Here is a 23,048-nt window from a genome sequence, read left to right as displayed (position 1 = left end):
GGCCTGGAACAATTAGATACTAGCCCTCGGCTGATGAATGGAATGTATGCTTGACTGCCTGAATGAGAATAATTGTTTTTTAAGGAATTAGGGTTTTAGATTAGATTAGATTTAAATTTGAATTTAGGATGTTTTCTATTGTTCTTTTATATGTTATAAGCTGCCCTGAGTCTGTGGAGAGGGGCAGCATAAGAATCCAAATAACAAACAAACAAATGAATAAATAAGCAAGCTTGCGGTCCTACTTTGCTCAGTCTACCCAAATCCATTTTAAATTTATTTATTTATTTACTTACCTATCTACCTACTTGTTTGCTTGTTTGTCAAACATTTATAGGGTAGTAGTAGTTTGTATAAACATAAGTGAAAGATAATGATAAAAAGAGGACAGTAGGACAGTAGGACAGGGATGGTAGGCACAGTGGTGCGCTTATGCCCGCCCCTTATAGACCTCTTAGGAATGCCGTGAGGTCCACTGTAGAGTCTAAGGTAGTGCTAGCGAACCTATGGCACGTGTGCCACAGGTGGCACACGGAGCCATATTGGAAGGCACATGAGGCATTGCCTTTGTCATCTCCAGTGCACATGAGTGTGCTAGCCAGCAGATTTTCAGCCTTGGGGAAGGCCATTTTGCCCTTTGGAGTACAAAAAACAGTGCTACAGGCAAACTGGAAGCCCTTTTTCCAAATTTCCGGTTTGCCCATTTCTTTCACGTTCCCAGGCTTCAGTGAGGCCTGTGTGTATGCACAGGGATGGGGGGGATTGTGCGCATGCACAGGAGTCAGCAAGGGGGCACACATGTGTGGGGGAGACGGAATGGCTGTGGGTACATGCGCACATGCGAGTACATGCAGACGCACTCTTTTGGCACGTAAACCAAAAAAGGTTTGCCATCACTGGTCTAAGGTTAAAGTTTTGGGGGTTTGGGGAAGAAACTAGAGTCAGGTAGTGCTGACGTCTTATTTTCTGCAGTCGAGTTTGAAGCAGTTTACATTGAGTTTGAATCTATTACGTGCTCGTCTATTGCTGCAATTGAAGGTGAAGTAGTCATTAATATGGAGGACATTTTTGGTATACGATTTTAAGAAGTACATTTAGATCGGAGGCGACCTAGGTATAAATGGTCTAATCCCAGTATTTCAAGTCTGGTGGAATAAGATATTTTGTTGCGAGCACAGCAGCGAAGGATTCTTCTTGTGAAATATTTTTTGGAATCTCTCGATTGTATTAATGTCTGCTATGCGATGCCGATTTGCTGGCGAGGAGCAGGAATGCAGCCGGAGCGTGGAAAGCAGCTTCGTAACTGACGGAAAACAAGCAGCCAGTAAGCCGAAGCGCCGTGAATCGCAGTCCTCGATACCATTAACATGCAACCCGCGTGGGTCCAGCTACCGCCCTTCCCCCCTCCCTTCATCACGGATCTCTTTTCCTCGGCGGAATCATCTTGGGAGTCGTTGCAAATCACCAAAGCTTTTTAAGATGTTTCTGACGGGAATCTTGAGGGTGGGATGGCGAAAGGGGAACTACACCGGGGGTGGGGATGGGAGAGAATTATTTGTTTCTCCTTTATTCAGAATTACGGCTCCATTAACTTCCAGCATCGGCTCGGTGGTGCCACCGCCCGTTGCCATGACGACACGAGGGGCAGGGCCCCGAGATTTACAAGCCTCCCCTCTTTTCCCCACCCAAGCGAGCATCCTCAGAAAAGCGAATCCGGGACTTCTTTTTTTCTTGCTTCAACTCTCTGGGGGAAAAAAAGAAGGAACATCCACCCAGCACGCGCGCATCTCTCGCTTTCTCAAGCTCTCTCCAGTCTCGCGCACGCGCCCTTGGCGTCTATACGCGGCTACGGCACCTCAGCAAAGCGGGGTTTCGCCGGGGCGGTTCCCCGCGGCGGCGGAGGGATTCTCGAACGGGACTCGTTTCCGGCGGAGGGATTCCAGGCGGGCTCCCAGCACCGCGGCCCATCTTTGGCTCCTCTCGGGGAGGGAGGGGGGAGGCGGCTCTGTAGCCGGAACCATGGACGAGGCCTACGACGTGATCGTGCTGGGCACCGGCTTGACCGTGAGTCCTTTGGAGCCGCTTAACCTCTTCCTCTCCCCCCATCCCGGCATCTTCCATCCCTCGCTTTCTTCCGTGCAAATTTTGCATTCCCGTTCCCTCCGCCGACTCCTGCATCCCTGTCTGCCTATCAGCAGCCCTGCCAGGTTCGGGTGGGGTTGGTAATCCTTGCATCGCCCCCCCCTCTTTTCTTAAGGAATCGTAGCAATGCTTCCCTAAAACCAGCACTCGGTGCTGCCATACACACACACAGGCACACACACCATCATGCGCATGGATTATGCGAGAAGCGGGGGGCTATTGTGCGCCTCTCCTTGCAGCCGCTGCACCCTCCTCTGCCCCTTTCTCCTCAATGTCCGTGCATGCATCTTAACATCTGCACCCTTTCTTCAATTGCAATTGTTTTGCACGTCCCTGCATTTCATCCCGTTCTCTGCTCCGTGATGAATGGTGCGTTTGGCCCCGTTGCAGCTTCCTCTGATGCAACCCGGCGCCATCAAGCGCTCCTCGAAAGCGGAAAAAAATCCGGAGCGGCACCAATTGCATGGATCCTTCGTTTCATCCCTTAAGGATGGATGCTTCTTATTTTGGTTCGCCAAGTCATCTGTTGGGATCTCTAGTTGCATCTTTAATATAAGCATGGAGTTGAGGCACCTGTTTTTGTAAAAAGCTGCTCTTGCAGAAATTAATGTGATTATCTGGTCCATAAATCTCGAATAAAGGAGGAAGCAGGAATAGTCATCGATGTGATTTCCAAGCTTTCTTTCGCCGTTTCTGGTAGATCTGTTACACTTCCTGCTCCCGGATCCTATACTACCAATGGGAACAGTGATCCTGTTTCCCATCAGTGCCCAAGATTGAAGGCTCTGCAGTGCAGGATTATGTGCCCCATCCTGAGCATTTCAGGACATGTGGGTTAGCACATGGAAACTCAAAACAATTCATCTTCCATGTACTATTTAATATTGAGATATCTATATGGTTTCCCCCCCCCACTCTTGAATTTTGAAAATGCTACTGTAAATGCTTTTTCTATTGAGTTTAATTAGCACCCCCCCCCCCCTCCAAATCTCTGACATTTAATACAGATATACAGAAATTGGGTTTTTTCCTACTATTATGTCAGTAATCCCCCTTATCTCTCTTTTCTTACAAGACTCTAATATTCTCATTACATCATTGGGTCTTCTTTCTGTAACACTCAGAGTTTTGAATTGTCTATATTTGTAGAACCAAATTAGTTTCTAGTAGGGTAATTGTTTTCCCATTGCTTGAGGTCCTTTGGTAAGACTGGGCAAAATTGATTTTTTTTTTCTTTGAAACTCGGTGTTTGACAGTTTTTCTTGCCTTCTACATTTGCTTTTTTAATTTGAAAAAAAATTCTATGTGTGGAGCAGTATTGTATGTTCTGCAGTCAAAAGATCTCGTGCTCTCTGTTCCTTTTGCCAAAATATGAAATAGATGCAGTCTTTATATTGTATCTATATTATATCTTATTATATGCAGCCCTTATTCTGGTTCTTGTTGTTCCAGTTGCTGAAATAAAAGCACCACCTGTCCCAATCATGCAATAGATCCCATACATTTGCAATTGGGATGGTGGTGATGATCCATTGCACACCTTTCTCAGTCTCTTACCTTTTCCTTTAATGAGCATTTAAGCAGGATTCCTCATTTCCCTGGAACATAGGATTGGATTGGTTAAGAATTGTTTGCATTAACAGCAGAGTTTCTCCAGGGCTTCAGATAGTCAGGAATCTTTCCTAACTCAACTTGAAGATGCCAAGGATTGAATTTGTGACATTTCACATTTAGAGTGGGTAATCCGTCACAAAGCAGTGGCCCTTCATAAGAGAATGTAACTATTCCTGTAGTGCAGAGCAACAATGGAAAGGTTCTTTTACAGAGAAAAGACTGAATCTTCCTTTGAGGTTTGCATCAAAGTGACCCACTGATGACAACAAATAGATATCAGTGTTTGTACCAAGATTACTCTGCATTGTCCCATTTCCAGTTCATTGTTTATTTAATTAATTAATTTATTCGATTTTTATGCCGCCCTTCTCCTTAGACTCAGGGCGGGCGGCTTACAACATGTTAGCAATAGCATTTTTTAACAGAGCCAGCATCTGGCCCCCACAATCCAGGTCCTCATTTTACCCACCTCGGAAGGATGGAAGACTGAGTCAACCTTGAGCGGGTGATGAGATTTGAACCGCTGACCTACAGATCTACAGTCACCTTCAGTGGCTTGCAGTTCAGCACTCTACCTGCTGTGCCCCCCCCCCCCGCCCCCGCCGGCTCATATATACTTTTTACAAGTACATTTTTCAGAAGAATCCTTAACGAGTGTTCAAAGATCTAATCTCCAATTTCACCATTCCTTAAAAAAATTATTTAAAAAAAAAATTAAATTTCATTAAAAAACATATAACATACAATAGAAAAAAAACACACCATACAAATACACAAATACAACACATACCATGTACATTCTTAATTGTGCATTCAAAGTACAATTTATCATTGCAAGGAAATAATTATCATACTAATAAAACTTTCAAGTCTGTGACCTTTAGCTGGGCAAAACAGTGCATCATAGGGCAAAACTTTTTCAACCCAGGTATCTTAAATGAACTATCTTACAAAATGCATCCAGGATCCCCATGACGTTGAAATGTAGAAAATTTAAAAAAACATTTTGCGACATAAAAATATAAAAATTTTGTGACATAGTAAAAATATAAACATTTCCTGGGGTCAACTCCTATGCTATATAATTTAGTGTAGGGTATTTTCAAGGTAAATACAGCTCTGAATACCTGCCTGAATCTTGAAGAACTTATCAAGTACAGTGGTACCTCGAGATATGAGTTTAATTCGTTCCGGACCTGGGCTCTTAAGTCGAGCAGCTCTTATCTCGAACGACTTTTCCCCATAGGAATTAATGTAAATAATTTTAATTGGTTCCAGCCCTCAAAAAACTCACAAAGTTAGTCTAAATTATGCAGAAAGACATGTTTTTAATGAAGAAATGTACATGTACATATAAATGAATAATGAAGTTTCTTTCACTTAACTTGTAAACTTTCTTAAACTTTTAAATTTACATATGTTCAACTTCTCTGCCACCCAATCCTGTAGGACAGAGGTCCCCAACCCTTTTTGCACCAGGGACCGGCTTTAAGCGATCAAGAGAGGAATGGGTGAATGAATGGACGGAGGGTGGGAAGGAAGGAAGGAAAGAGGGAAGGGACAGGAACAGAGGAAGGAAGCAAGGAAACTTATGAAAGGGGAGAGTAAGAGAGGAATGAGTGAAGGGAGGGAGGGAGGGAAGAAGGTGGGAAGGAGAAAGAAAAGAAGAAATAGAGGAAGGGAAGGTAAAAGAGAGAAAGAAAAAGAGCAAGAAAGAAAGAAAGAAAGAAAGGGGGAAGGGACAGGAACAGAGGAAGGAAGCAAGGAAACTTATGAAAGGGGAGAGTAAGAGAGGAATGAGTGAAAGGAGGGAGGGAGGGAAGAAGGTGGGAAGGAGAAAGAAAAGAAGAAATAGAGGAAGGGAAGGTAAAAGAGAGAAAGAAAAAGAGCAAGAAAGAAAGCTGCAAGCACCCCCCCGAGCCCCCCAGGCCGGCTGCAACCTTTTAAAACACGCGCGCCGCTTCGCAGCTGTCTCCTGAAGCCGAACGCGGAAGTTAGCGTTTGGCTTCAGGAGACAGCTCCTTGGCGCTTGTATCTCGAATTTGGGCTTGTAAGTAGAACAAAAATATCTCTCCCCTCCCAGCTCTTATCTCGAGTTGCTCTTAAGTAGAGCAGCTCTTATGTCGGGGTTCCACTGTACTTTAGAAGCTCTGTCATTTTTGAAGGCATTGAGGAATCTGGTAAGGGAAGACCTTTCCTGGAAATTGTTTGATATATTTCACACTCTCTTTTGGACTGAGAAATATAGAATAGGTAATATCAAGTTTCACTAGAATAAATACCTCCATCATTTGCATCCTGGACTTTAACCTCTTGGGTGGGTACACTTGATTCTATGTAAAGAAAACAGCATTAGCCTTACTATGCAGAATAGATTATTGCACCACAAGGTCTCTTTGAAAACTGAATGTAGCTGCTTGAGCACTTTGAACCGATGTCCCAAGTGGTGCTCAGGAAGACACAAATACAGAAGCTTCTTGGATAATGTGTGAGACATCACTTACTAGAAGTGATATAGTTCCCATAGACACATTGAGAAATGACTGTACCATTTATAATTAATATTTAGAGAATTATACATGATCGCAACATTAGGAATGCTGTATATTGCTGAATTCATTTACTCTGGTCTAGAAGTAAATTTTGGCTATGCCCCAGCTAAATATCTTTAAAACCCTGATTCCCCTCCCCCCAGGAGAAATATAATGCTTACTGTTTAAAAAGTGAACAACTACTCATGCGGAGGAAGCCTAAAAGTCAATTAACTTGACTTAAACAAGGTTCCAATTGTCCCCATTAAAAATCAAATTTCCTCCCTGTGGGGAATGGGCCCCACATTGGGAGCCACTGATTTAGACAGTTTAAATCAGTGGTTCCCAACCTTTTTTTAGCCATACCCCACCCAAGTATCTTTTAAATCCTGATTGTGTAGCCCCCCCCCCAATGGCATATAATTCTTACTATTCAAAAAGTGAACTCTGTACATGCAGAGGAAGCCTAAAAGGCCATTAATTTGGTTTAAACAAGGCTCCAATTGCTCCCATTAAAAATCAAATTGGCCCCCTGTGGGGCATGAGCCCCACATTGGGAACCACTGGTTTAAATTATAGGTGATGAACAAATCATGTACAAAATTTGTAAGTTGGGATGTATACATCACACATTTATAGACTTGGTAGAATTATGTGTCAATGCAAGTGTATTATCAGAATGATGTGGAAGTCTACCAAGATGATCTATTACTGATAACTGAAGACAGGTTCTGATTTTCACAACACAGAATACTTTTGACCAGGAAGCACCAAATGAGTTTTGCTTCAGTTACCTATTAATAAAATTCCAAGACAGAACTTTGTCCACACATCCTGGAGGGGGAAGCTCTTATCAGTATCTCAGACCTTTTATATCAGTTTCTGTTAAGGTTCAGCCCTCCTTTTTATACACAAGTCACACAGGTACATATTCTCTAAATCAGTGTTTCCCAACCTTGGCAATTTGAAGATATCTGGACTTCAACTCCCAGAATTCCCCAGCCAGCATTCGTTGGCTGGGGAATTCTGGGAGTTGAAGTCCAAATATCTTCAAGTTGCCAAGATTGGGAAACACTGCTCTAAACATACTTGGAGAAACTTTATGAAATAGATTGAGATGGTTATGAGTCTCAAGTGCATTAATGGGATGCTTATTTATGCATTAATATTTCACTTTGGGGACTTAGATTTGAGGTTACCATATAGTAGCAGCACATTTGAATTTATTGTAGAGAAGGCATAATGCTACTCACTTTCTATCTTAGGAATGTATCCTTTCGGGTATCATGTCTGTGAATGGCAAGAAGGTATTGCATATGGACCGGAATCCATATTACGGGGGTGAGAGCTCATCGATTACTCCCCTGGAGGAGGTGAGGATCCAGCTTCTGCATGTGCCTACAGGTAGTCCTCAACTTGTAACCACATTTGGGACCAGAACTTTTGCTTAGTGACACAGTCATTAAGAGTTATGCCCAATTTTATGACTTTTTTTACTGCAGACATTAAGCAAATTATATGGTCCTTAAGCGAATCCAGCTTTCTCCATTAACTTATCAGAATCCCCCTAGGAAGGTCTCAAATGGCAATCACGTGAAACCCCCCCCCCCAGGATATTGCAATACATGCTGATTGCCAAGCTGTTGAATTTTGATCACTTACCTGCAAGAATTCTGCAGCGTTTAATTGCAAGTCAGGTTTTTTAGTTCCATTGTAATTTCAAATGGTTGCTAAACAAATGTCATAAGTTGAGGACTACCTGTATTTGTATTGAAGGTCGATTGAACACAGAATATGTTCATTATTTTCAATAGATTATTTTCAATAGACAGAGTACTCAATTCATGCAAGAAAACCAGAACTTCAAAAAAAACCCAGTTATTTTCCTTGTATCCTTTTCATTCCTGCTTAGATGTGCTAAGCATATCTAAAGGCTTTTCACAATCCATCCCCTTAGTTTTCTGTTGGAAAATAAAAGGAAATTACATTGTCCATTTTCTGTGATGCTAGATGCTATAGCAAAAAGGTTTGAACGCCGCACGTAGTCTAGAATTTGTTGATTCTTTAATAGGCTGTGCTTGGACAACACATTGAACCACAGATTTTAAACATCTTGCGGTTCTTTTTGCATAAAATTTGGCACTTGAATAATACAATGTGTCTTAGCACAGATTCACTATATTAATGTATGGTTCATTATATTGTAGGAAGCCAGGCAAATATTCAGGTAATGGAATGGTATCTGTGAACATTCCTATAATGTGTCTTGATTACTGAAAGTGTTTAGAAATTTCCAAACAATTACCGGTGTGCATTGAAACGTAAATGCAGTGTGTACCCACACCCACCTACAAGATATAGCTATAAGCTCCTGGTTCCAATGTTATGAAAGTAATGTACTGAAAACCCCCCTATGCACTCACACGTCTTCATAGTAACAGTGTTATTTACTTAGTCTTTCCCCCCCAATCATATGCCAATTTACAACACAAAAAGGTGAAATTTATCTTTGTGTATGCCAGTTTTCCTTCTAAAATGGTATATATAGGGAGCAGTATTTTTGCACTAGAAACTTAGAAAGTAACTGGTCAAATGAGTTTGGGGTGATGAGGCCTATCATGTGATCTCCTGTTAGAGAATTTACAAACCTTTTTGCTGCTCTGCTCCAAAAGAGGATAACAAGAAGTCTGTGGGGTGAATAAAATTGAGCTACAGCTCCTTTCTATATTTTGATGGCATAGATATACAGTGGCACCTTGGTACTCAGTTGCTTTAAAATTCATTGAATTTGGTACTTAATGCATTTTGATTCAAAAAATTTGTCCCAGTACTGAACACTGGTTTGATAGTCATGCACCAACTAGAACTTGTTGATGTCAACTGTGTTGTGACTTGCTACATTATTCCTTCAGGGGGAAAATTTATATGATATTCATTGCACCTCTCAGAACCAATAAACCATGAGTACTGACGTACTACTATGTTGTATTATGATAGCATTTCTTCCATTAAATCATGTGTGATTCTCGGGGTCTGCTTGGACAAGTCCCTGAAGTTTTCATGCCAAGTTTATTGAGAAGTGGTTTGCTAATGCTTCCCCACTATGGCAAAGAGGGCAAACTGACCAAGGATACCGAGCTGGCTTTACACCTAAGGCGAGACTAAAACTCAGTCTCCCCAAGTTTTAACTTGATGCCTTAACCACTATAAAAGCTGGCTCTCTTATGCTAGTAGAGCAAGTTCTAAAGGAAATGTCTTTTGTAAGTACAATGTTTTAAAGCTTATTTTGTCATTTCCACACTTGCCAGCTTTACAAACGCTTCGAAATTACAGATGGGCCCTCTGAATGCATGGGGCGTGGCCGGGACTGGAATGTTGATCTTATCCCCAAATTCCTCATGGCCAATGGTAAGTCCCATTCTGTTTACAAGTTTTGGTCACCTAGCCAGAGAGATGGTATATTTTCCTTGTAGATGAATAGTAACGAAGGAACAAAGGACATCATTACTAGAGAATCCACACTCTTTTAAGTCACCGGGAATAATAAATGCTGCATTTTGTCGATCTATTCTATACTAATGAATAAATGTGCACACTCAATTTAGCAGCCCTTGGAGCTTTGTCATTTATACTCATAAACTCATATTTTCCATGTGCACTTCCAAGGTTTTTTAAATTTCTGGTTTGCAATTTCTTTGCATTCACTGAGTGGTACTTATTTTATTTATTATAAATTATTTTATTATTATAATGCCTACTTCTACAATCTCCCGCATGCAGTCCGGGAGCTCTAATGGAGGCAGGTGTAAGAGTTTCAGGATCCTCTTTTATCATTTTCCAAATAGGCCAACTTGTGAAGATGCTGCTGTATACAGAAGTGACACGCTACCTAGATTTCAAAGTGGTGGAAGGCAGCTTTGTCTACAAGGCAGGAAAGATTTACAAAGTGCCATCAACAGAGACAGAAGCACTGGCTTCCAGTAAGTTTCATAAATGTTAAATCTGATGTGTTGAAATTATAGGAAATTTCAACTGCATATTTATTAGCTTTCAACATTTTAAGAGGTATATTCTATTTTATGCATTCTGTTTTACAATTCAATAATAGACCTGCAGTTGTTTAAAAAGATGAAGCAGCTGCCAAAGTACTATCCAATTTATTCTGAAATGGTCCTAACCAGTGCCCTATATAATGGCATTGGCAAAATTCTAGAATGTTATTTTTAGGACTTTGGATAGCCAAAGCATATTTTTTCCTCTTGAATAATTTTTTTTAGTTTGAATTTGAAAAAGGTCATTTGTGGAGAAGCAGGTGCTGTCCACCCATTTTCTTTCTTTGTTTCCAAGTCAGTGGAATGGACATGCCTCCTCGGAAGGTAAAATCTATACCTATACAGGAATGATTACTGTAGTCCAAATATGAGCAGCGATAGAGCAGCTATAGGTTGTAAGGAAGCATGGTTATAACTGAGCTTCACCAGATGGCTTTCTCTACACGTGATACTTGGATCTTTTAAATAATGGTTTTACAGTTAAACTCTTGCCGTGTAAATTTTGCAGATTTATAAATTTATATGGGCCATAGTTGCCTTCCTGGATATAAATCCTTTTGCCATATTTCAAGTATTCAGATTGTGGAGTTCTGATGCTATATCTATATGTACCGATTCAAAAACGTGGTTCTGATATTCCATAATCCACCTTTAAGATTGAAGGTGGAAAAGAGATGTTCTGTCTTCCTTTGAAGATGGTGCATTTGCGTTATCTTCTTAATGATTATAACTTTTCTGTTTGTATCTTACAATTTATATTAATTGTTTTATTTAATATCCTAGTATGAGTTATATTGATTGCTTATTTAGTATCCTATGATTATTACAGAGTGTTGCATCTTATGATTTATGATGAATATACTTTATGATTATAATAAAGATTTCTCACTTGTTGCTTCTATGTACATTGATAGGTTATGCACCGGAGACAAATTCCTTGTGTGTCCAATCACACTTGGCCAATAAATAATTCTATTCTGCTGTGTTTTGTTCTGTTTTATTCTAGGCAAATTTTAGGGCTACAAAAGTTCTATTTAGCTCCTTAATCTGCTATGCACCACCCCTCCTATAACCCTCATTCTCTCACAGATCTCATGGGCATGTTTGAGAAACGACGCTTCCGCAAGTTCTTGGTGTTTGTGGCAAACTTCGATGAGAATGATTCAAAGACCTTGGAGGGAGTGGATCCCCATGTCACTACCATGCGTGAAGTCTACCGACGCTTTGACCTTGGCCAGGATGTCATTGATTTCACAGGCCATGCACTGGCCCTCTATCGCACTGATGAGTGAGTGACTGGTCATAGTTTGCCTTCTTGCAATCAGCTGACTTATCTTCATGCTTCTTTATTTCTGATCATATACCACACTGATTATGGTCCCACACTTCTAATATACATTTCTTCTGGGAATGGCTGGCTCGGCTGAGAGTGAACTAGGGGGTCCCTTAAGGTTTTTCAGGAGAGAGTTTATAGAAATGTCCTGCAAAATTCTTTTTCTCTCTTCCTTTCAGTTTCTTTAATTATTAATGTCTCAGCAGATCCCAGTATTGGTTTGTTTATTAAATTTTTATGTTGCCTATCTCACGGATACTGGGCAATTAAAATTACGAGGTAATATAAATACAGTGGTACCTCATGATATGAACCCCTCGCCATATGAACAACCCGAGATATGAACCTGGGGTTCGGAAAATTTTTGCCTCTTCTTACGAACTTTTTCCGTCTTACGAACCCGCTGCCGCTGAGAAGCCACGCCGCCCGGCTGTCGGTTTTTGAAACAGCCAGGGGGCTTCTCGGCGTCCTCCTGAACCCGAACGCCAAACCCGAACTTCCAAGTTCGGCGTTCGGGAGGCCGCCGAGAAGCCCCCCGGCTGTTTCAAAAGGTGACAGCCAGGCGGCGGGGCTTCTCGGTGGCCACCCGAACTTCTGCCGAACTTCCGGGTTCGGCATTGGGAGAACGCTGAGAAGCGCCCGGCTGTTTCAAAAGATGACAGCCAGGCGGCGGCGTTTTTTTGCGGGGGGTTTTTCGTTGCACGCATTAATTGATTTTACATTGTTTCCTATGGAAAACAATGTTTCGTCTTATGAACTTTTCGCCTTACGAACCGCCCCCGGGAACCAATTAGGTTCGTAAGACGAGGTATTACTGTGCAGGATCAATACAGTAATCATAAAAACATCAATGTGTAAAGCAGTCCCTAACTACTGGGAACTCATGATTTTCCTATAATAACACCCTTCACTCTTTCATCAGAAAGCTCTGTATTTCCCACTTTCTTTGGGGGGGGGATGACATTGTCTCTTCTCTCTTTTCACAGTTACTTGGATCAACCTTGCTTGGAAACCATCAATCGCATAAAACTGTACAGTGAATCCCTGGCCCGCTATGGGAAGAGCCCCTATCTCTACCCACTGTATGGTCTGGGTGAGCTTCCCCAGGGCTTTGCCAGGTATGATCTGCCTCATGGACTGTCAACTAATGAGGCAATTTTTGTGCTTCTGATTTTATTCTTGGCCTAGAAGGTAAATGTGTGTGTAGATTATCAATCATCCAGGTCATGTTTGTCCCAAGGGTGCTTTTCCAACAGGCAACTGGACTTGGTTACCAAGAAAGTCCAGTTGCTTGTTGGAGAAGCACTTTTGGGAGCAGAAGATAAGGTACACTAAAAAAAAAGGTCATTTTATATCAATATTTTTCTAGTCTGGCACTCTCCAGATACATTTGGACTGCAATGCCTTGAATTCTCAGTGAGCATAGCCATACTGTTCCTATACACTTGAGGGCTTCAAGAAAATTGATTTAATTTTATATGAGGTGGGGGAGATAAATTTTATTGAAAAAGCAATAAAGCAATATTTATTGAAAAAAGCAATAAAGTCCCTTAGTATAATACTTGAGACAGGGTGAATAATTCTTGCGTGTCTTTGGCAAAGCCCAGCCTTTACAGCTATTTGGCAAAAAGTGCCTCTGGGGGCAGGAGTGGTGGACATAATGGCCAGGGCCCTTCACCATTCATTCACTTTACGCCCCCCAGGCTCAGCGCTATCTATGGTGGCACTTACATGCTGAACAAACCAGTGGATGAGATTGTCATGGAAGGGGGCAAGGTCATTGGAGTCAAATCAGAAGGAGAGGTGAGCAGTTGGCGTTTTCATTCCATTTGATAAAGGGGCATAAAATTGCTGCTAAGGTTAATTGTATAGGGAAATAGAATGTCTTTGAAAATTAGTCCATGATATAACTTAAGCACTTTCTGTTTTAAGAATTTCAACATTGCTTTTCTAACTAACTCCATGTAGTGGCGACTCTTTCTCGTTAAAGCCCATCGTGTTAATGTTAAACTGGTCCATATGGACTGAGAGCAGTGGCTGGGAGCAGTTGGAATGCAGAGTTCTCCTGAATTTCAATTATGACTATAAAATCAGGCCTGAGTATTTAATAAAGATTTGTGGAAAATATATATTTATGCTCAGATATTTTGTTTCAACACCAGTGCTTTCATTTTCTCTAGCCTACGCCCTTTTCAATGTATTATTGAGGAAGTTGGGGTTTCTTTTGCTATTTATTGCATTTCACGTGTCTTGCCATGCCAAGTTACTCAATAAAATGTGGATGGTAAGGTATCTAAAAGAGCAGAACTCTCAATGAGAACATCTGCATGCTCAGTGAAAGCATCAATGGGTCCAAATCAGTTATTAATCAGATGGAATTCAGAAAGCTATGGGTTTCTGCTGACTGTTAACAAAAAGCTGTAAAAACCACCTGCTCTTGGCTTCCCTAACCTTCAAACAAGAGGAAAGGAGATATCATTTTACTTACCATTTTTCTCCACAGGCTTTGAATTTGTAGCACAAGGTATTTTTAGAACAAGGGAACTTCCTTGTCTCTGTGTTTTTGAGCATTTCCAACAAATAGCTTTATGGCTAGCTGCTTCTTTCCATTACACCAGGCAGTGCACTAGAGCAAGCATCAAAGGCAATAGCTGGTGCCCTGAAAGCCACACTGAAGCTGGTATATATGGTCTTTCCTCAACCCGCAAATTTAAGGGAGGAAAAAATCTGGCAATTTTTTAAATTCAGCCTTTTGACTCAACATTTTCTCTTATTTATTATTTATCTATTTATTAGTTGGACTTGTATGCCGTCCCTCTCCGAAGACTCGGGGCGGCTCACAACAAGTAAAACAGTCACAACAATCCAATTAATTAAAATATTTAACGATTTAAGAAAACCCCATGTAATAGCAAACACACACACAAACATACCATATATAAATTTAACGTGCCCAGGGGAGATGTTTAGTTTCCCCATGCCTGACGGCAAAGGTGGGTCTTAAGGAGTTTTCAGAAGGCAGGAAGAGTAGGGGCAGTTCTAATCTCTGGGGGGAGTTGGTTCCAGAGAGCCGGTGCCGCCACAGAGAAGGCTCTTCCCCTGGGACCCGCCAACCGGCATTGTTTAGTTGACGGGACCCGGAGAAGGCCCACTCTGTGGGACCTAATCGGTCGCTGGGATTCGTGCGGCAGGAGGCGGTCTCGGAGATATTCTGGTCCGATGCCATGAAGGGCTTTAAAGGTCATAACCAACACTTTGAATTGTGACCGGAAATTGATCGGCAGCCAATGCAGACTGCGGAGTGATGGTGAAACATGGGCATACCTAGGTAAGCCCATGACTGCTCTCGCAGCCGCATGCATCTATAAGATACGCCGGTCCTTGGAAACATGAAGAAGATAGTGGCAGTCTTCCTAATTTAGCACCATTTAGCACCATTGACAGTATTTCCTTCCTTCCTTCCTTCCTTCCTTCCTTCCTTCCTTCCTTCCTTCCTTCCTTCATTCCTTCCTTCCTGTTGGCTTTTGTACCTGCTTCCTTGAGTTAAGCTTTCTGGGAAAAGACTGGGAGTGTTGGAGAAACTTTGGTGTCAGTAGTGACACTGAGTTTTCCCCTACAAGTGTTTCTGCCTTTTTTTCAAGAGCTACAGAAGCATCTTTGTTTCTTAACATTCATCATTTTCTTGTGCTATTCCTGGCTAAATTAACTTTCATTCAGTCAACTCCCACATAAATCATCTAATCCTGTATGAAAGTTGATCTAGTTGAAAAGGATTGAAACATTAAACCCTTCATCCAAAGGGAAAGAAGATCAAATGAAAACATTTTTTCAATCCACAAATAGTCAACTTAGCAGTTAAGTTTTGCTTCCCCCCCCCTCAATAAAGACTATAGCTCTTTCATGACAAACATTTCAGCAGGCATAAGAATACACATAATATCAAGGTCAGTTTATATGCAGTTGTGTGAAGATACAGTATTTCGTCTACACTGCTACAGAATGAATTTCTGAATTAAACGTTTAGGATTCTGCATTTGTCCACTTTCTTCAAATGTGTTGGTAGAATTCTCAGCCTCGGTACTTCTAGAGAGCACTGTGTTGAAGAAGGCTAGGAGTTCACGTGCATGGGAACAACTGGTGAATCCAACATTTTCCTTTTGCTAATGCTGATTCTCCCTCCAGGTGGCACGCTGCAAACAGTTGATCTGTGATCCCAGCTATGTGACAGATCGAGTGCGCCCAGCAGGGAAGGTTGTGCGCGTCATCTGTATTCTGAGTCATCCTATCCGTGGCACCAGTGATGCTAACTCCTGTCAAATCATCATTCCCCAGAATCAAGTGGGACGTAAATCTGGTGAGAGCATATTGATATGGGAGTTCAGAGATATGGGAATATTGAATGTACTATGGCCTACTTCTGCAGAAGGGAGTATAATGCATCTGGTACCCTTCTTATGATCTTTAATTAGGCAGCAACTGTGTGAAATAGGATAGGCTTAATGAAGGTGGGAATCCAGATATTTATTTTTGGGATACAAGAGTTCTGCACCAAGTCATAGAAACATAGAAGACTGACGGCAGAAAAAGACCTCATGGTCCATCTAGTCTGCCCTTATACTATTTCCTGTGTTTTATCTTAGGATGGATCTATGTTTATCCCAGGCATGTTTAAATTCAGTTACTGTGGATTTACCAAGCACGTCTGCTGGAAGTTTGTTCCAAGGATCTACTACTCTTTCAGTGAAATAATATTTCCTCACGTTGCTTTTGATCTTTCCCCCAACTAACTTCAGATTGTGTCCCCTTGTTCTTGTGTTCACTTTCCTATTAAAAACACTTCCCTCCTGAACCTTATTTAACCCTTTAACATATTTAAATGTTTCGATCATGTCCCCCCTTTTCCTTCTGTCCTCCAGACTATACAGATTGAGTTCATTAAGTCTTTCCAGATACGTTTTATGCTTAAGACCTTCCACCATTCTTGTAGCCCGTCTTTGGACCTGTTCAATTTTGACAATATCTTTTTGTAGGTGAGGTCTCCAGAACTGAACACAGTATTCCAAATGTGGTCTCACCAGCACTCTATATAAGGGGATCACAATCTCCCTCTGCCTGCTTGTTATACCTCTAGCTATGCAGCCAAGCTTGATTTTCCTACTGCCCGACCACACTGCTCAACCATTTTGAGACTGTCAGAAATCACTACCCCTAAATCCTTCTCTTCTGAAGTTTTTGCTAACACAGAACTGCCAATGCAATACTCAGATTGAGGATTCCTTTTCCCCAAGTGCATTATTTTACATTTGGAAACATTAAACTGCAGTTTCCATTGCTTTGACCATTTATCTAGTCAGTGGGCTCAGCCATCTAATTCCATATTGTCTACTACGCACTGACTGACAGCAGTTCCTCAAAGTTTCAGATCAGCTTCTCGGTATAGTGGGCGGTATCGAATTGGGTGCATTTCAACAATCCTAACTTCTTCTCTTCATTCCCCAATGCCAGATATCTATGTCTGTCTCATTTCCTCTGCCCACAACGTGGCTGCCCAGGGCAAGTACATCGCTATTGCCAGTACTACTGTAGAGACAGATTCCCCTGAGAATGAAGTGCAGCCAGCTCTTGAACTGCTTGAACCTATTGACCAAAAGTGAGTGTTTCTAGGTTGATTGTGATGACAGTTGCTTCAGTGCTACAATTTGGGATTATTTTCTAACACTGTTGACAATCCCCAGTCTTGAAGATAACATGTACTGAATATATACTGCTCAAAAAAATAAAGGGAAAACTCAAATAACACTCCCTAGATTTGAATGAATGAAATATTCTCATTGAATACTTTGTTCTGTATAAAGTTGAATGTGCACAACAGCATGTGAATCAGTGTTGCTTTATTTATTTATTTTTATTTTATTTATTCGATTTTTATGCCGCCCTTCTCCTTAGACTCAGGGCGGTTTACAGCATGTTAGCAATAGCACTTTTTAACTGAGCCAGCATATTGCCCCCACAATTCGGGTCCTCATTTTACCCACCTCGGAAGGATGGAAGGCTGAGTCAACCTTGAGCCGGTGATGAGATTTGAACCGCTGACCTTCAGATCTACAGTCAGCTTTAGTGGCCTGCAGTACAGCACTCTACCTGCTGCGCCACCCCGGCTCCCCGGCTTCCTAAGTGGACAGTTTGATTTTACAGAAGTTTGGTTTACTTGGAGTTATATTGTGTTGTTTAAGTGTTCCCTTTATTTTTTGAGCAGTGTATATTAAGGAGTCTAAAGGTGAGAGAAGGACACTGGGGCACAACTGCAATTTATTAAGGATTGCTAAAAATGGACATTCCTGAGAGATGCTTTCCAGCTTTGCTTAAGAATGAAAGTCTAAAGAAAAGAGCTGTAAATTTTTGAAATGTAATGAGCAGTAGTTAAAGAAGAAATGAGTGAGTCTCGGGAACAGCAGCCAGATGTGGTGGGCCTGTAATGTTACCATTTTAGATGGTCCCATCTATGGAAGAAAATTATGTATGGCAGAAAGAAAGGGTGTAGTCGAATTTACCAACCTTGCACAGTAATTTTCTGCGAGTGGGACATTGCCTCGTATGAATCCTACAGATTGCCGAATACTGGATTTTTGGAAGAGAAAAATAATTTAACCGAGAATGGATGATGGTATAATAAACATCCATGTGCAAGATGATGAACAGATGATAAAAATAGATTTATATCAGGCCCCAGAATGGCTAGAATGACAGAAGTTCTGGTGGATATTGTGACGTATCATAGAGTGGTAGTGGAACGTGGGCTGGGAAAATATTTGAAGCTAAAGGCCAAATAATGGGTCTGAAAAATGGGTTTTAAAAAAAGAATCGATGCTGATGAGTGACAATGATTGTGGTTGGCTGATTTCTGCATCTGCATATTATATTAGTGTGATTAGAATCAGGAGTAGGAACATAAATGTGTCCATACCAACTTGTTGTATTGATTTCTACTTCTTTAATTTAAATGGTTTTAAACACTTTTCTTTCCTTAACAGGTTTGTGGCCATCAGTGATATATATGAACCCACTGATGATGGAACTGAAAGTCAGGTGAGATTTCTTAGGTTTTCTGAATTGTTTTAGAGCAGGGGTCTCCAAACTCGAAAACTTTAAGACTTGTGGACTTTTGCTCCTCAAGCTGGCTGGGGAATTCTGGGAGTTGAAGTCCACAAGTCTTAAAAGTTTCCGAGTTTGGAGATTGACTCCTGCAGGGCCACCATCAGGAATTTTGGGGCCTCATACAGCCTAAGTGTCTGCCCCCCCCCCCGCCATTTAAAAACTATTTTAAGTCGCCGAGCCACTCCATCCCCCGGGGATCATTTCCCGCTTCACACCAAGCGAGGCGGTCCCATAGGCCAGTGTTTCCCAACCTTGGCAACTTGAAGATATCTGGACTTCAACTCCCAGAATTCCCCAGCCAGCGAACGCTGGCTGGGGAATTCTGGGAGTTGAAGTCCAGATATCTTCAAGTTGTCAAGGTTGGGAAACACTGCCATAGGCTATTTCAGGAACTGGGTTAAGCCGATTGTGTGGACTCATCCAGGAGAAAGAAAGAAGCGGGAGCGGCGAGGGAAAGAAAGAGCCTCCTGGCAAAGAAAGAGCCTCCAGGCGGAGCATGGCTTATTTACAGCTCCTTGGCACTTCTCCCTTCTTAGAAGAGGCCTTGTTGACAAAACCATGTGCTTTCTAGCGAGGGGAGAGGGGAGGGGGATCCCACACCTGGCAGCCACTGGCGAGGAGCTGGAAAGGATGAGGGGAGAGAAAAAGCAGGGTACCAGCAGTTGGGCAGGTGTCTTGAGGGGGCACTCTCATCTGGAAGGAAGGGAAGAAAGGCGAGGGCGAGCTAGGAAGGGAGGAAGGAGGAAGGAAGGAAGGAATGGTAAAAGGGGCGATCAAGAGAGGAATGGGTGAATGAATGGACGGAGGGTGGGAAGGAAGGAAGGAAAGAGGGAAGGGACAGGAACAGAGGAAGGGTGCAAAGGAAGCAAGGAAAGGTGTGAAAGGGGAGAGTAAGAGAGGAAGGAGTGAAAGAAGGGAGTGAGGGAGGAAAGAAGGGAGGAAGGAGAAGGAAAGCAAGAAATGGAGGGAGGGAAGGAAAGAAGGAAGGAAAGAAAGAAAGAAAGAAAGGGGGAAGGGACAGGAACCGAGGAAAGAAGCAAGGAAACTTATGAAAGGGGAGATTAAGAGAGGAAGGACTGAAGGAAGGGAGGGAAGAAGGTAGGAAGGAGAAAGAAAAGAAGAAATAGAGGAAGGGAAGGTAAAAGAGAGAAAGAAAAAGAGCAAGAAAGAAAGCAAGCAAGCAAGAAAGAAAGAGAATGAAAGAGAAATAAAAAGAGAGAGGGAATGAAAGAAATGGAAGGAGGGAAAGAAGGAGAGAAAGAAAGAGAAAGAAAGAAAGTAAGAGAAAGAAAAAAGAATGAAAGCAAGAGAGAAAGAGAGAAAGAAAGAAAAAGAAATGAAAGAAAGAAGGAAAGAAAGAAAGAGAAAAGAAAAAAGAGAATGAAAGAGAAATAAAAATAGAGAGGGAGAATGAAAGAAATGGAAGGAGGGAAGGAAGGAGAGAAAGCAAGAGAACGAAAGAGCAAAAGAAAGAAAAAAATGAAAGAGCAAGAGAGAAAGAAAGAAAGAAAGAAAAAGAAACGAAAGAAAGAAGGAAAGAAAGAGAAAAGAAAGAAAGAGAATGAAAGAGAAATAAAAATAGAGAGGGGAAATGAAAGAAATGGAAGGAGGGAAGGAAGGAGAGAAAGCAAGAGAAAGAAAGAGCAAAAGAAAGAAATAAAGAATGAAAGAGCAAGAGAGAAAGAAAGAAAGAAAGAAAGAAAAAGAAACGAAAGAAAGAAGGAAAGAAAAAGGCAACTCCAAAGAAAGGCTCACTGAGCGGATGCATGAAAAGAGGGACCTGGATCTCCACTTGCCTCCCCCTCACGCTTACCTGCTCCCAGCGCCAGCAGCAGGAATACAAGCGAGTAAGCCAGCGCCCACTCAAAAGAAGCTATTGGCTCTGGGCGGCGGGCGGTGTTCACGCCCCCCCCCCCAAACCCACAGCCCAGCACCTCCGGAAGCCGAAAGGCACGGCTCTCTTGCCCTCAATCCTCGGGGGGACACAAGACCGGCAGAGAAGCCGGCTGGGCTCAGCCCTCTCCCGGCTTCCTCAATTCCGTTTCCCCAGCAGCGCGGCTTGGCTTCCTCCTTCCGTGGCTGGCATTGGGGCTCCCTGCCTGTCTGCCGGCCTCCCTGCCTTCTTTCCTCGCGGGGGTGGGAAGAAGGTGCGGGGCTGCTGTCGGAGAAGCTCCGCAGAGGCAGAGTTCGTAGCAATTGGGGTTGGGGAGTTTTTGGCGGGTGCCCCCCCCCCATTTTTCTATTTGGCCGGGCCCATGATGCCACTCCCAGTAATACCGGTCTATCGGCGGCCCTGGGCTCCTGTTTTAGAGTATATTTTTCCAGAACTGGTTCTAGAACTTGCCCTTTTTTCCCTTTCCCATTGACTACAGTCTGTATTTGGTTTCCTCATTTCCCCCTCACAGATATTCTGTTCACGATCGTATGATGCCACCACCCACTTTGAGACAACATGTGATGACATCAAAGACATTTACCGGCGCATGGCTGGGGCTCCATTTGATTTTGAAAGCATGAAACGGCGCCAGAATGATGTCTTTGGCGAGAACGAGCAGTGACCATTTCCTTTCTTTTTCCCCCTGATCCCCACCCTCCCTGGGTTTTTCCCATGTAAGGGACCACACTCCCAGCTAGGGATTGGCTTAATTCCCACACCTCACTGAGATTGGCTCTTCCTCCAGATCCTCATTCAGGCTACGCCAGATGTCTAGTAACTTATTTCCATGGGGAAAATGTGGAATAATTTTTCTCCCCCACCCCCTTTTTTTGTTTATTTGTTTATTTTGCACACAACAAGATAACCCTCTCTCCAGGACTGAGGTTAGATCAAGTTAACGCAATCTCAGTCAAGCCTCTCCATTTTTCCAGTGCCTGTAGGGATTTGGGTCCAGATTATGTATTACATACAGTTGCCTGGAATTGAGTTCTGCCCCCTCCTAGGAAAAAAGCACCTTTGGAGAACAGGAAATTCTGCCTACCTTTCTGTTGCAATTTCTTTCTCCCTGCGGTTTCCATGAATATAATAATGAGGAAAGGCAGAATTAAGTACATCTAATTTTCATTGTAGGTTTGCTCCATCGCTAATCTATTCTAACCGAGGAAAAGAAAACCAGCCACTGGGTTTTAAAAGCATGCATGTAACATACATTTTGGCCTTAATTCTTGCTATTGATCTCCCACTGTTACCATCTGCTCACCTTTCTTCAGTTTCCCCCTGTTTCTCCACCATTTGCTGGGTGTTCTCATCTCTGCCATCTGTGCCCCTCTTAACTCCTCTGAGCCTCCCTTCCCCTGTATAGTGAAATCGATTTGCTGCTTAACTTGCAAAGGACCATCTGGGACCATATCTTGCCATATGTATAATCACATTTCCCCGTTTCTCCTGATCATGATGTGAAGCTGCATTCCTCTGTTTTGAGAGGAGACTGGAATTGTGTGAGGATGTGGGGGCGCAAAGAGCCATTCTGAACCATCTCTACTATTCGTGCTGCCCTTGCAGCTGGTCCCAGGTTCCCCCCCACCTCGCACTTGAGATTCCCACGGGCCTCTCTGTTTGTCTTGCATCCATTTTGTCCCCTCAATTCCTTTTAGTTTCTTTAGCCTCAAGCGTGAGAAGATTTGTATTTGTACGTGTGTATGTCTCTCTTGTGTGCTGGATATAGGGGCAGGGAGACGATTCTGTCCCTTTCCACTTGCTGCCACCTGCTGTAACTTATTGTAACTTATTAATGAAGCAGGTTAATTATTTGTTGGCACTTCTGACAATTAATGAGGTTTGGGGTGGGGGTTAGGCTGTGGCACGAGTACAGGGGCCTGGGGCCCATCCTGCGTTAGAGCCTTCCTTCCTTCTGAAGCCAGCTTTCTGGTTAATGGTCTGTGTGTAACTCTAGGGGAATGTGAGGGGTCAGCTCTCTCCGCCCCACAACTGCTCAGTTGTTTCAAGATAATAAATTCACTTAGTCTAGCCCTGGCTCTTGTCTGGTACCATTGCTGCAGAGGAGGGATTGTGGGGGTGGGAGCAGGGGAATAAAGTCTAGGCTTAATTCACACTAGTGAGAGGAATGAGACCACATTGAATTCAAGAAATGGAAGAAAGATTTTTTTAAAAAAAATTCAGAAGCACCTCAATTTAGTTACGAAAACTTTTCTGAAGGAGTGACAGTATAATGTCTCCAGAGAGCTTTGAATGATAAAATGCACTGATTTGCGTAGCTGATTCTG

The 23,048-nt window shown here is 42.5% G+C and overlaps 1 protein-coding gene across 1 annotated transcript; it reads left to right on the top strand.

The window, feature by feature from the left end:
• The first annotated feature begins 1,889 nt into the window (after positions 1 to 1,889).
• Positions 1,890 to 22,791, top strand: GDI1 (GDP dissociation inhibitor 1). The gene is made up of 11 exons (XM_070741338.1): positions 1,890 to 2,064; positions 7,553 to 7,660; positions 9,596 to 9,695; positions 10,133 to 10,267; positions 11,429 to 11,627; positions 12,659 to 12,790; positions 13,376 to 13,475; positions 15,855 to 16,026; positions 17,178 to 17,322; positions 18,704 to 18,758; positions 21,233 to 22,791. Exons 1-11 carry the CDS (start codon positions 2,020 to 2,022, stop codon positions 21,383 to 21,385), a joined length of 1,344 nt encoding a protein of 447 aa, XP_070597439.1. The 5' UTR covers positions 1,890 to 2,019; the 3' UTR covers positions 21,386 to 22,791.
• The last annotated feature ends 257 nt before the right edge of the window (positions 22,792 to 23,048 follow it).

This window comes from Erythrolamprus reginae, chromosome 2 (assembly GCF_031021105.1).
Source record: "Erythrolamprus reginae isolate rEryReg1 chromosome 2, rEryReg1.hap1, whole genome shotgun sequence".
Classification (NCBI taxonomy): domain Eukaryota; kingdom Metazoa; phylum Chordata; class Lepidosauria; order Squamata; family Dipsadidae; genus Erythrolamprus; species Erythrolamprus reginae.
This window is presented reverse-complemented; position numbering and strand designations above follow the sequence as displayed.